General features: G+C 39.9%; 1 protein-coding gene across 4 annotated transcripts in view; it reads right to left on the bottom strand.

Moving 5' to 3' along the window:
- The window catches only part of TRAF3IP1 (TRAF3 interacting protein 1), a 43,390-nt gene that overhangs the window by 6,965 nt on the left and 22,931 nt on the right, over positions 1-13,494 (bottom strand). For all 4 annotated transcript variants that reach the window (XR_008577682.1, XM_054830328.1, XM_054830330.1 and 1 more), the window contains 5 exons: positions 9,802-9,892; positions 9,040-9,123; positions 8,284-8,404; positions 8,103-8,139; positions 7,155-7,231 (listed from right to left, as the gene is read on the bottom strand). Coding sequence is in view for 3 of the 4 variants with exons in the window: in XM_054830328.1 (XP_054686303.1) it covers positions 7,155-7,231; positions 8,103-8,139; positions 8,284-8,404; positions 9,040-9,123; positions 9,802-9,892 (410 nt within the window). In the remaining variant the exon portion in view is untranslated. The remainder of the gene's footprint in view (positions 1-7,154; positions 7,232-8,102; positions 8,140-8,283; positions 8,405-9,039; positions 9,124-9,801; positions 9,893-13,494) is intronic.

Here is a 13,494-nt window from a genome sequence, read left to right as displayed (position 1 = left end):
TACAGAAAGCTGAGCGCAGGACAGAGCACTATCACCATGAAGCACTCAAGCTTTGCCAGCTACTGTTGATCGTAAGTAATTAAGGGGAGCGAAAAAAGCCATACTGTCTGTTCTCAGTTTCATAGTTACAGTTATGGGTTAAAAATCTACGTGGGACACTCTTTTAAATCACTAAGAATTATGGCAGATGGTTTATTACAACAGGCAACGTGGGTGGTAAGAGTCCTGAATGCCACCTTTGCTCGTTTTGCACAAACATGTAACAGGATATATTCTGTTTTAAGAAAAATCAGAATTGTTCCAGTCTATTTAATTAGGCCATACACCTCAATGAACTCTCCTTTCACAAAAGCCCAAGAATCAATAAATTATCCCCATATAAAAGACTATATCACTTCTGTAGGCCCAACACGCTTCCTTTCCTCCGTGTTTTTCATAAGGCACCAAGATAAATGTTTATTTTGGAGTCCTGGGAAAAAGCCTGCCTTTCCCATTACCTCAATGCGAATAGAACACAACGTGGACTCGGATGCGGGGACCTGAGAAATTAAAAAGCAGGAATTTTCTTTTTCATCAATAAAGGGGAAATTATCAACAGGGTTCCAGAAACCACCAGCATTTACTTGGGTTTAATTTACCCTCGCTAAAGCAATTAGGATAAATATTGCAGCGCGCACAGCTCCATAAAGTGGATCATTCACGAGACATCCGTTTCCGATAGCTGGGCTGCTGAGGGCATTTGAAGTGCCTGACATCTACTAAGCTAAAGAGGTGATAAGATATTTAGTTTCCCCCGCTGTTTGAAAAGTTTGTTTCTAGAAAAAGTATTTGCTTACTTTTATATAGCTTCTCCTTTGCTGCCATTTTTTAAATTAACAGGTTTTAAATATGAATTAAATTAGAACAAACATCCATCAAGGACTTAATAGTTTCTACAGCCCCTTTTAACTGTTGTATTATGCCCCATTATGAAAACAGACCCAAGTAATCATAGTTTTATTGAGCTATACTATTTCCCCCCTACCTCTTTCTATAGGACAGGACAGAAACTTCATTTTGGACAAGTAATTTTGATACATTCAATGCAAAAACAACAAGGTGGGTTTTTTTTTTTTTATCGTACAAAATAGTTTTTCATCATAAAGGGTGTTTTCTTTTCCTGGTTTTTACAGAGTCTGCATTTTAAGTAGATTGTAACTATCCACTAGGGATCACCATAAGAAACTCTTTCACAGAAACACAGGGAAAACAGTAAATGTTAAATCATTTCAAATGAACAGGATGCTTTTTCTGCTTATGCCAGGTACTGAGTTCAGTAACAGGCCAAGGAATCAGAGACACAATGTTCTTTACCATTCGATTTAGTCTGACCTGCTTCTGAGCTGGAAGGCACCAGAAGAAAAGAAAAGGATAGCTCTCTAAAGAGGGCTTTTTCCTTTCCCTTTTTTTTTGGGGGGGGGGGGTGGGGGGGGTGGTTTTTTTGCCCCCCAGTTCACATTTGATACCTCTAAAAAGAGCTAGACTTTTCAGACGTACATAAACACCCCACCTCAGCCCCCAGAGCCAGCCTGCCTTATTCGCGTTCAGTCCACAGTGGGGAGAAGGCAGTTCACAAAGCCGCGGGTATTCGGTGCAGTATTCGGCACGCTAAGTAAGCGGAATCCTACAAGTCTGACCACACACGTGCCAAATCTAGCAGTAATTAACGCCACCAGATAGTATTAATTCAGCCATCATGGCATACTGGGTGCCAGTCCTGCCCAGCTTTCCTTTTCTGCCCACACTGCTGAAACTCTGCTTCTCTTGAAACAGCAGCCTCTTCCCCGTTCAAAAAGAATTTGCAATAAACACGTTTCTTGTGTTAACCAGCTGCTTTTACACCAGTCTACACCCCAGCAGAATATCCCAGTCAAACCAATTGATGAGCTTCTTGAAATACGTGAAAGTCACCTGTACTGTGTCCTACAACACACTGCTGATACACTGCATCCTCTCCTAGGGATGGATATCACAGCTGTCTCACTGCACTTTTATATATCCTTTCTGTTCAACGTACCCATCTGCTGTCTCTCGTCGTATTTACGCTGCACCCACAGGAGAGAACTTTTGGTGGTTTTGTGTGCAAAGGCCACAGCAAAGGAGCCGCGATACCAGGAATATCACAAGAGTGACACAAATCCTGTTCCTGTGTTCACAGTTGTAGCACAATTGCTCGGGCATCACAGGGGTTTTTTAGTAGTGTAACAAGGACACTTGAGCGCACACTCCTTCAATTTAAGCTCCTCTGGTGCTTGTGCATCACCGGATTGCTGGGTACAGTTCTTAATTTGAAGGAATTGCATGCGTGCACCAAAAATTTCTCACTGCGGCTTTATTCACATCACTGCGTTAACGTCACATCATCATCAACAGAGCTGTCACACAAGATTAAAGGCCTTCAGCAAGTAACTCCTATTAAACTTTACTTACTGTCGGCATTTCTTATGACCTATTAAGCTGGCAGGATGCTGAGAAGCTGTGGTCTTGAATGGTGGCGAGCCTCTTCAAAATACTTACACGGTGGGACGTATGAATACATCTGGTTAACATGACACGTTACTAATTGCATCGACTGGAGGGGACACCCAATGTCATCCAGCTGATGGATTAATGTAAAAAAATCAATGACCTGAAGAACTTTAAACAAACAGAATCAGCAATGGTTGTATTTGTTCTAAGCTTAGAAGTACATACTTAATTTATCACATCTGTAATTAAAGTTAATATTATCCAGGTGCTAAGCTATTTAATATCACTTGTTCCTAGCACAAACCTCAAAGCTGTTTCTTTTCTGAAGCCTGTGAACTGTACTTGGTAGTGCAAAGATGGGAATTCTGTGATCCCACTTGCTTAAACTATTTAATAACCTGCCTACATTTTCCACACATCAAATCAATGAAGTGGAATACAAAATGTAACATCTGTTTCTTTCTCTGTTTAACATTAGAGGGTTAGATTCTAAACAAATACATTTAGGAAGTCTTTTTAGGAATTTGTTAGGCTGAACACAGCTAATCAAGGCAGCAAAAATCTTGTGTATTTCCAGAATGACCTCTTTGTTTGACCTGAAAATTGTGTATATTATTTTAAGTTTCTGCACATGCAAAACCTAGATGATGAAAGCCCCAGTCGTCTTTCCTTTTCTCTTCTTTTTCTTCATTAAAACTTCTTAAAAAGCAAATGCATGTTTGGCAAACGCAGCACAGAAAAAAGTTTCAGAAGAATGTATTTAATACAAATAAATGCTCCCTGGCAATCAGCAGTTAGAAGTGAAGGTGTAAAACATCCCCAAGAGTTCACCAGTGTTACACTTGGATTAAGTATTAATTCACCAACTTCACCTAATTTCTAGTTGATTAATCCACAATAAATCATGTAGATCCATTAAACCTCGGTTTTTTTTCTGAATATTTGACTTAATAAAGGATTAGCCAAAAGTTCCAGCACTCAGACTACAAACATATTACTTTTTTCTTCCTTCATTTTCCCAACTGGCAAAAGAACAAGGCTTTAAAGACTAATGAATATAACTGGGAAAATACTTCATTTATTTTGTACGTATTGAAGAGTTTAACAAAATGAGGGAAGATGAACATTCTCACTGACAGACACAAGGATAACCTTCATTTCATCGGACGTAATTTCCCAAAGCAAGTATTCTTTCAAACTTTCGCTGACTTTTGATTACTTTACTCCGAAATACAGAAGTATAATTACATTTTACTCTCCAATGCATAATACATTTTGGAATACAGTTGCATACTGATGTAGAAGATATTTCTTCTGGAGAGTTTGATGGAAAACTAATTAAATAAAAGAACTGACAGTCTGGGGAGAAATGGTCAAATCCCAGACTGATACTGCTTCCCAGCAGACTGCAGAGCTAGACCTGGCACAAAACCCACGGCCATCTGAACACAGCACACGCCGGCCAGAGTTCGTTGACCCATTCTCCCAGTCCCATTAACACACCAGGACGTGGTTCTACTTGCCTTGCCTAGACCACTTGGCAGGAATAAACCACTCAAAACTCTTCCTTCTTTTTAATTACTTTTGCTGCCTCTCTCCAAAGAGATTCCACAGAGCAGGAACTATTCCTCCCGCAGTCTCGCAAGAAAAAAATCCTGCCACTGCCTGGCAGATGTTAGGAATATCCCTCAGGGATGAGATGCGCTTGTGATGCTAGGGCCACCCCAGCATGCCAGACCCCCACCTGCTGCCCCCTGAAATGTTCCCAGAGGCAACGCCACGTTGGAAATGTATTTTTTACTGTCTCCTGCGTCACGCTGTCTCTGTCCTCTAAAATAAATTCCCAGGATTCAGTAATGTCTCCAGCTCATGTTTTCTGAACTACATCCGTCAAGTCCCAGTCACTAACTCTAAGCATTTTTAATCATCTTTTCCACTGATTTTTTTTTTTTTTTCCTCTGCTGTCAGGAAAACTACGCTTCTCCTCTCTGGATCACAACAACTTCAACAACATAATTTGAAAAGCAGTAGCAGCAAAGAAACCTACTGCAGTAGCAGCCAGCTGCTTGGATATGAGATCGGATGATATTCCAGGAGCTTAGCATTGTATGCAAGTTTTCACGTGATGGACTAGGAAGTCAGCACGTTTGGGGTTTTTCCAGAATTAGTTGTCTATTATCAGTGCTGCTAACACAGATCAGTCCTTCAAAAGATGCAACAAAAGACAAAAGGACTGAATGAACGTTTTAGAGACTGAAAACGGGCAACGAGACTAAATGGTTATTGTAGAAGGACACAATTGTCCACGTGCATTTAAAAAAAATAAATCTAAAGGGTTAAAAGAGAATCGGTTCAGTTAGTTACTCTTATTCAGAAAAAACCCTAGAAAATTTAGCACAAACACCGGAGGAAGCTTCCCGAGCATGAAATCTGTGTGGTTTTGCAAACCCTCCCTCATTGTCCCTTTCTACGTCCAGTGCTTCAGTTGACAGGACACAATTCCAAACAGTACAGCCCACAGCACAATTATGTACTGGCAGAAGACATTACTAAATGAACTACTCATGCTGTCCCCAAGCTTAGTCTCAAGACTAATGATTCAACAGCACCACCTAGTTATAAAACCAGGGACAGGAACAGCTGTGCTGTTTGTTCTCACAAGCGCCAGCTCAACGTGCACTCCAGTAATGAGCTTCAGAGGTACTGCATAAACAGAGCAATGTCGCCTTTTAACCCTTTTTTTCTCTCCAAACAGTTACATAAAGACAGAACTGATTCAAGCAGGCAAACGTTCACGTCAGATGCTCTCATTAGAAATAGTCAACCGCGTTTCAATGAGCAGTATGCAGACACTGCAAAGCCGCACGTTTATAATAAATGGTATATACTTCAGCAAGTTAGATAAAGCTGTACCTATTCAAAATAGATTCTGAACAGGAAAACTAAAGGTGTTTTCCTATTTCAAGAATTCATTTCCTTCTATAATCTCAGCCTTTGCAATACATGAAAGGAATTCTCTTCCAGCCAAGCAGGCCTCGATCTCAGATAGTCCCAAACTGCAGATAGGAAGATGCTCCCCAAGGGTCTGATCCCAACTTCCCTAACTTGCTGGGGAAGGAACGCAAAGGCGGGTCTGTGTGGCAGCATAACCCATTACCACTGGAGACATATGAGGGTATCTCTGTTTAAGAGGAGAAAACTGTTCGGTTTACCCTCCCAAAATTCCAATCCCAGAAGTTAAACACTGTGTCACTGTTGCTGCAGATTGTAGAGGCGATTATCAAGTCGGGTTCTAGATAAGACCGGGTTTTTAAAAGCAGTCTGTCTACCATGGGTTTAGTCCCTCAGGGACTTTTTTTTTTTTTCCTGCTATACGCTTTGCTCATAACCCATCATAATATCATTACTCATTGCCAGATTACTAGAGCTGATAAAGCCAAAAGAGGTGGTCGAGCAGTCAAGGCTTCAAAAGTCACTAGTGATTTCAGACAGCTATTTGAAAGAGCTTGGTGCTCTGTGAAAAGCTGGATGCTTGAGGTCTGAGTTACAGCACCTTAAAAGACTATGCCAAACTATAGATCATTCCTGAAAAAGAATAGAGGTAGTAAAAACCTACAATACTGAATTAATTTTTTTTTTAAATGAGATGATGTGATTGGAATTGAAGATTTAAGAGTTCATGAAAAGCACCCACCTTTCCAAACCATTACGTACCTGTCTGTATTTTTATAACAGCACTCTGCACGGCATTCCTCAGTGCCTCCTCACCAGCACATCAAACTTTCTCAGTGATTTAGAAACTTTCCAAAAGGGCAATGGATCAGAAAAGTCCATCTAAAATGCTCTGCCTTTTGCTGCTTCTTGTAACATGAGCTTTGCAAGGCTGAAAAGGCAAGAGCTCCCCAGTTGTAACAGGAAGACACTGAAATCAGAGGGGTTCAACCTTTTGCTTTTGGTTTGTGATCACTACTAGATCCTTTCTAGACCCTTTCTAAGCAATCAAAACAAAACCAAGGAAAAAAAAAAACCAGCAACAACAAAACCTTCCCTTTCCCACTACTGACAGTGGCAGGGGGGGAAATCAAATTAAATCAAATCACTTCATAGATCCAGACCTGAATGCTGGGCTATGCTAGGACATCACTAGGGAAACATTTAGAGATACGAAAATGCTTTATATGGTTAACTGCACCAGAGATTCATCTTTTTTTTAGACAATGATAATGATTGCTGCACAATAGGATACTGCTCTTCAAATGCCCAGAGGACAAGTAAGATTGAAACAATAACGGGGCAGCTGTACAAATGCAGAGCGTGCCCTACAACATCTAGGGCAAGGCTGAAATCAGCAGACCTTATTCTGGAAAATAAAAGAATAGGCTAAAGAAGGCTCCCTAAAAAAAAAAGTACTAAATACTGAAAAAAAAAAACCCAACCCCAAACCACAAAAATTAAAGGTGAGAAAGAGAGAGCACTACCCGCAGAAGGTAACAGTATCTGACAGACTAATGGAGAAAAAAAAGCAGCGTAACACATCAAGGAGGAAAGCTTGATCATAAATGGAAAAAACACATTTAAGGCAGAGAAAAAGGTCACAATTACAGTATTTAATATTCACACTTCTGTGAAGGCCATTACCATCTTACCCTCTCTGTCGTCTTTGATGATTGCTGTGACGCCTCATAGTCTTTCTTGGTTTCTAGGATTCTTTTCACAAGGCCACCTGTTGAAAAATCAGTATATTTCTCAGCACTGGTTGGCACTAAAATAATGTTTTAAACATTCAGACAATAAAACCAAAACCAACCGCTTAATTTTTTTTAATGTATAAATTTTTAGAACAACATGAACAGCATTTTATTATGTATTTTAATTACTGAGATACAAGGTATTTGTTATTTGATCTATTTTCTCCAGTGTCCTCTAAATCAAACTGTATCATCAGTATCATTTACTGAACAACTCTTGGTACGGAACCAAATCTTTGAGCTGTCTTAACACAAAGGCTTTTCCTTTGCACCCCTCTTTTGGAAGAATTCAAGAATTGCACATGATAGGCAGATAGATAGATAGATAGATAGATAGATAGATAGATATTCCTTTGCTAGGAATTTTCGATGCAGGTAAGTATATCTGCTTAAATCACAGCCAGTATAACCATAACGGAAGCCCCTGACTCAGAGATCTGAGGTCACAAGTAAGCGTAAATGTTGTTAAGAATCGGTGCGTCAATTTTTCTAAAAGCTTTTCTATTATTTGCCTTGATCAGCCAATACCACCTCATATCTCAGAGCTGACAAGCTGTACACGATACTCAAAGAAACATTAATTTATGATTTTTTATGCAGAATTTTAAATCCTGCTGACATTAAAGATGTATAGAAAGTCTGTGCTTAATATCAGTTGCAAATCCAGCTGCTCAACTAAACAAGACTGCATTTGATAAATAATTCCTGGTTTTCTTGTAAAAGTTGCAAGCTCCTACCCTCAGGAGGTATTTTGCTGCTTTATTCAGCATTTTAAGTGTTCAGCATTTGGTTTAACCCCATGGTTTTATTCTATATATATATAAATATATATAAAAGCAAACATACCATGCTTTTCATCCTCAACCAGCTCCACTTCTGGCTCCTACACATGCAGAAAGAGAGCTTTAGTTGAAAAAGTTGGCTATAACATACAACTATTCAAAAATAATCAGCTAGAAGCTACGTAAACAATTAAGTTACAAAGAAAGTACGGAAAAAGGTTCTCTACTTTGCAACATGAACAGACCATTTCCATTTCTGGCATTTCTGGCAGTGGCGGTGCTGCCTCCACCACAAACTGGTCATCGTCAGCATCAGAAATCTGCTGGTCTATGATGATGTTGGAGACTGTTTTACCACTACCACTCCTGTAAGAGAGACAATTAAAATTAAAACCTATTAAGATCTGTCCAAACCTATTAATATTGATCCAGAACAGGAGACAGCAGCACCCTCCCCTTTCTCCTGTACAATAAAGCAGTACCAACTAAAAGAACATCAAATTCTGTCATTCCCGCTCACTGCCCAACTCTGAAAACGGTTAGCCAGCCTTCTCTCGCAAAAAGACGTATATTTTCCTTCTAAACACACTACTTCAGTGACTGGCACTGGTCTGAGATCAAGTAAGGCATTTTGTCTGTAGTTTGAAATGGCTGTTTCAGCCTTTTTTTGAACAGGGGATATTCACTGCATATTTTACAGATCTCTTCTAGTTTAGGTGAACACTCTAGGGTTATCTGTTTGAGAGTTCCCAAAGACAAAAAAATTACATCATATTTTTGAACTTCCAGATGTGACGACCAACCGTAACTTTTAAATAATGCACTGGATTTGCAGAAACCCTAACACAAATAAAGCAAGCCTGAATTTTCCAAGTCTGAATCAATGAGCGGTGGGATGATCCATCCTAAAGCTGTGGAGCAGCAGGTGAAGCACAGAAGATCTGAAACTACCGTGGCCCAAGAGCTAGAAACATCTGCTCTGCATCTCCCACATTCCTTACCTTTCTGGAAGCAAGACCTCTGTGCTTTCTTGACGTTTTACTCGGGGAGGTGCTGGTCTTGCACTACTCGGACGGGGAATACGTCTGCAATAACAAAGAGGCTTTTTGATTTATACTGTAAAAGGAAACCTCACATGTCCTCCAAAGGAAGAGATATGTACACACATGTGAGCTGAGAAAATTAGCTGATGCATAAAACCACTGAAAACATCCCCAGTGTACAAACCAATATCACAATACTTGCTATCCTAGTAGGAGTCTAGGAAAAATCTAGAAATTGTGTCCTAAAAGAAAAAAAATCATGATTACGTGTAGAACCACCTCTTGATTTGTTTCACTGAAACATAATCTGTGTATACAGCACAGTTATTTACCATTAACCATTAACCATTTACCATTAATTTAGCATTAATGGTACACACTGCAACGTAAATGGGAAAAAATTATTTTCACAAGTGATACACAAGCCTTCGCTGGGCAAAGAAAAAGTAAATTGGGATTTCAAAGGTGAGTTCATCTTATCCGTAACACCAGACTAAGGAAAGTCATGTATGCAATGCAATGTTCTTCTCATTAGACTCTCCACACGTCCCTCATATTTTAATAACATTGCATCAAAGCATTTCATGGATTGAGAAAATAAGTCCCAAACATGTTACAATGTTAAAGTTTTCTTTATTGAAGGAAATTAAAGTGAATAAAAGGGATCAGATGTGGGATAATATAGTTTGACTCCAACAGAATAAAGGATAAAAAACAAACCTTTGGACAGGCTGAGGTGGAAGATCATTAGGTACTTCACCATTTTCAGATACTGCAGGCTTTTCAGGAGCTGCGTTCTCTGCTTCTCCTTCTATTAAATGAAACAAGCACACAATTTTGGCTTAGCTGGCCAAGCAAATCTAACTTCTCTTACAACAGGATTTCAAATCTTATCAGCACTATACTTGAATGGGTGCTCATTAAATGCATCACATGACAAAACTTTAAAAATCAGAAATAAAATACTGTAAGCTTTTATATAAAAGTTAAACATCTTGCGAACTTTCAGTTTCTCAACATCTCTGAGCATTCACAATTCAAAAGGGACACTGAAAAAAACATTTAAACTTTCTTTACTTTTTATTCGCTTCTTAATATTGTGAAATTCTCCCATCTGTGAAAATGACATCAGGTCACTCAATTCTTCCATAGTTGCATGGTAACCTTTGCAATATGTCAAGTCGCTCATTACACAAAATCATAAGAGCAAAAATTGTATTTAAAAACCTATATTCTCTATGCTAGGGGTTTTTTTAAACCTTTTTGTTTACCTCAACTTCTTATTTTCCCCTACTGGTATTCTTAGTTGACCCAGATTTCAGCAGAGGGTTGGACTGGCTGACCTCCATCCGTCCATCCCTTTCAGCATCAAGGATTCTATGATTTGAGGATGAGGGTTTCTTCTGTAATCCCACCACAGTTATACTTTCCATAGGGTTGACCTCATTTGCAATTTAAATGGAACAGAACCAGTTTAACCGCTCCTTTCCAGTTGATAGGTTTCCCACCCAGTTACTCTGACCAGTCCAGTGCAGTTAACGGCATGAACCCACGCCTGCCAAGCGCAGGTTAGACCATTTGCTATAACGAATGACATCTTTGCCTTGACAATCATTCCCTACTTTCTCCTTTAGCACTTCTGCAAATAATTTTGGTAGGTAAAAAGCATACAATGTTCTTGGATTCCATCTAGAAAGTTTGCTCAGATGAATAATCTGTCAGTAAGGATTTCTTCCGTGTAATGCCACACATGGAAAGGACTCCTCTAACACTACTGTCCAGTGTCGTTCTGCTCGGAAATCAAATGGCACCTTTAAAAGAAAAAAGGCCAAGGCAGCTGGGCTTTTACCAGCCCAAATTTAGGCAAAGAAATGCAAGTATCTTTCCCACAATCTTAATAAAATATTAGATTTTGCATAAAGGCTCTGCTGAGGGCCTGCACACGCAATCACAGGAGCTGAGACAGCCCACCGGTGATCGTGGGTACCCCAGGTAAGTCAGACCAAACGGAAGAACTCTTCGGCAGCCTTTATGCATACAGGCTTGGGGACATGAGCGAGCACATCCAGGATTTTTCATATTTTTGTGTGTTACGTTCAGTCTGTTAGTAGTACAGCTTTACTTCTCATACTGGAAAGCCATCGCCGATCTTTGGCACAGCAGGTTTCCGCAGGTTTGTGGGAAACACGTACAGGTCTCCCTTGCCTCTATATACACGCAGCTCCCAGGAAACGTTGTCCGCAAGAATCGCTGCTTCTGTTTTCAAAGAAACAGCTACCATCAAGCAAGGAGTGCAGAGTGCTAAAGGAATTTAGCTTTTGGAGCAGTTATCAGCCACGGTCAAGGTCTCAGCTGATATCTTGCTCTGGGTACACCCTGACATGCATCACGCTGATCTAACAGTTGCTCACAAGATAGAAAGTCGACAGTTGCAAGGAATCCTGCAAGCATTCATTTACTCTGTGTGTAAAACCTCACCTCCCTGGTTCATCCCCGCACAGCACTGTGGCACCTGAGTGGAGCAAACTAAGGGATGCTTCAGGGACCTCGCACGTACCAGGTTTTCAGGAGATTTCCAGATTCACCGTCTGTTACTGGCCCAATTATCCGGTTATTTGAGGAAAGGTTTTGTGGCTTTCGCGTTTAATATGAACGGAAGCCACAAACACGACAAGTAACACAAGGCAGGCATGTACTGACATTAAGAAAATGGAAAATGTACATTTTATTAATCGGTTGTAATAATTACCTGTAATATATTGCAAAAAGTTCCCCACAGGTTCTGCTTATTTTCAAGTTAGAACCCATAATGTGCTTATAAACTATTACCTTTTTTTCTTTTTTTTCTTTTTTCTTTTTTTTTTTTTTTACCCAAAGCACTTTCATAGATGGTTTTTTGGTATTCTTTTAAACAGAAACTACTTGGATAAAATCTACTCAAAGCATTCAAACACAGCTAAATTACATTTTGTTACAGTTTAAAAATTCTTTCAAACACAGCATAAAAGGAAAAAAAACCTAGAGAAGTGCTTTATTTATTAAAAGCATTGGTTTTTTCTATTCGAAGTTTTTAAGTATCATTGGTTATGTTCAGTGCTGGTCTTTTGTCACCCTGAGTTGCTGGCAAATTCACCAGGAAATAACAAATACATTGATTTTTCAGGTAAGTTAAATAAATTCTTTAATAATAATCTGACCAAGTTAAGATATGAAGCACACAAGAACTACAGCCAGCTTCTTACTTGGGAACTACTACTGGGGCCGGGAGACCAGGGACAAACACGTTAGGGAGCATTTTGAACAAACTCACACTTCTGTGCTAAAGACATGGATGTTCTGGTCACTAAGCTGAACATTCATCAGAAATGAAACATTTTTTAAAAGTCAAAAGACAGTGGAGGAACAAAATGTTTGGCTTGATAGAATATCCCAGTAGACACTCCTGAAAGTTAAATGAGATGTGTAAAAGCTACAACAGATTTAAGAGGCAAAGCCATGCCAATCTACTTTGAACTACTAAAGCACAAGGGCTGCTCACCCCTCAAAGTAAGTTTACACAGTCCACAAATATAAAAATGAAAGGTCCAGAGGAAAATCAGAAGCAGCGCACAGAATGTAGTATCTCTTTTTGAGTTGTCCCAAGTACTTCCCCCCAAATCCTTGAAAACCTGGGGGAAGAATTAATTTCAGCTCCTCTCCAACTAACGTACTCCAAAGGTAGGTTTGGAGTTGTGGGAGGGCAGCGACAGTGATTTTCAAGCAGTTTCAACACTCAGTTTCCATTTAGTTCCACTAGAGTTAGCTAGAGTATAAATCTTAATGAGCAATTAACCTACCAAACGGTATCATGGACCAGCTATATAAGCAAACAAGACAGAGCCTAAGCTGCTTGCAAGGACTGTGATTTGTAGGACGCTTCGAAGGGCACTGGCAAGCTAAGTAGAGTTTCCTAAACCCTCCTACTAGCGTAAACTGGCACTGCCGCCAGATAAACACTCCTGCCTTCACACCTCCTGCTCCCTCCCATCAGCACACGCATTCACGTGCTGCCCAAAGAACTGGATTAGCATGACTCAGTTTAAGATACTAACCCCCCTGTGCCGAGCTGGTGGAAAGGATGTTCGTATTTTACACGTAGGCCAGTTCTCTGCGGCTGGGTGGCAGGTGGCTCTGATGGCTCAACTGAATGAGCGACACCATCTTAAGGTTACTCTGAGATAAACTTTAGAGAGAGCCTGGCATTACTCCTCCCCAGAGAAGCGTAACTCAACGTAATTACCAAAACTGTAAGAAGATAAACTGCACCAGTGAACACCCCCCCCCAAAAAAAGCTCGTTTTTGAATTTAACAAGGTTCAGAAAAATCTTACATAATCATCAGCTTCTGAAAAAGCCTCGTGCAGGCATACACTTT

Source organism: Grus americana, chromosome 6 (assembly GCF_028858705.1).
Source record: "Grus americana isolate bGruAme1 chromosome 6, bGruAme1.mat, whole genome shotgun sequence".
Classification (NCBI taxonomy): Eukaryota; Metazoa; Chordata; class Aves; order Gruiformes; family Gruidae; genus Grus; species Grus americana.
The sequence above is the reverse complement of the archived record's forward strand: the minus strand, read 5'-3'. Positions and strand labels throughout refer to the sequence as shown.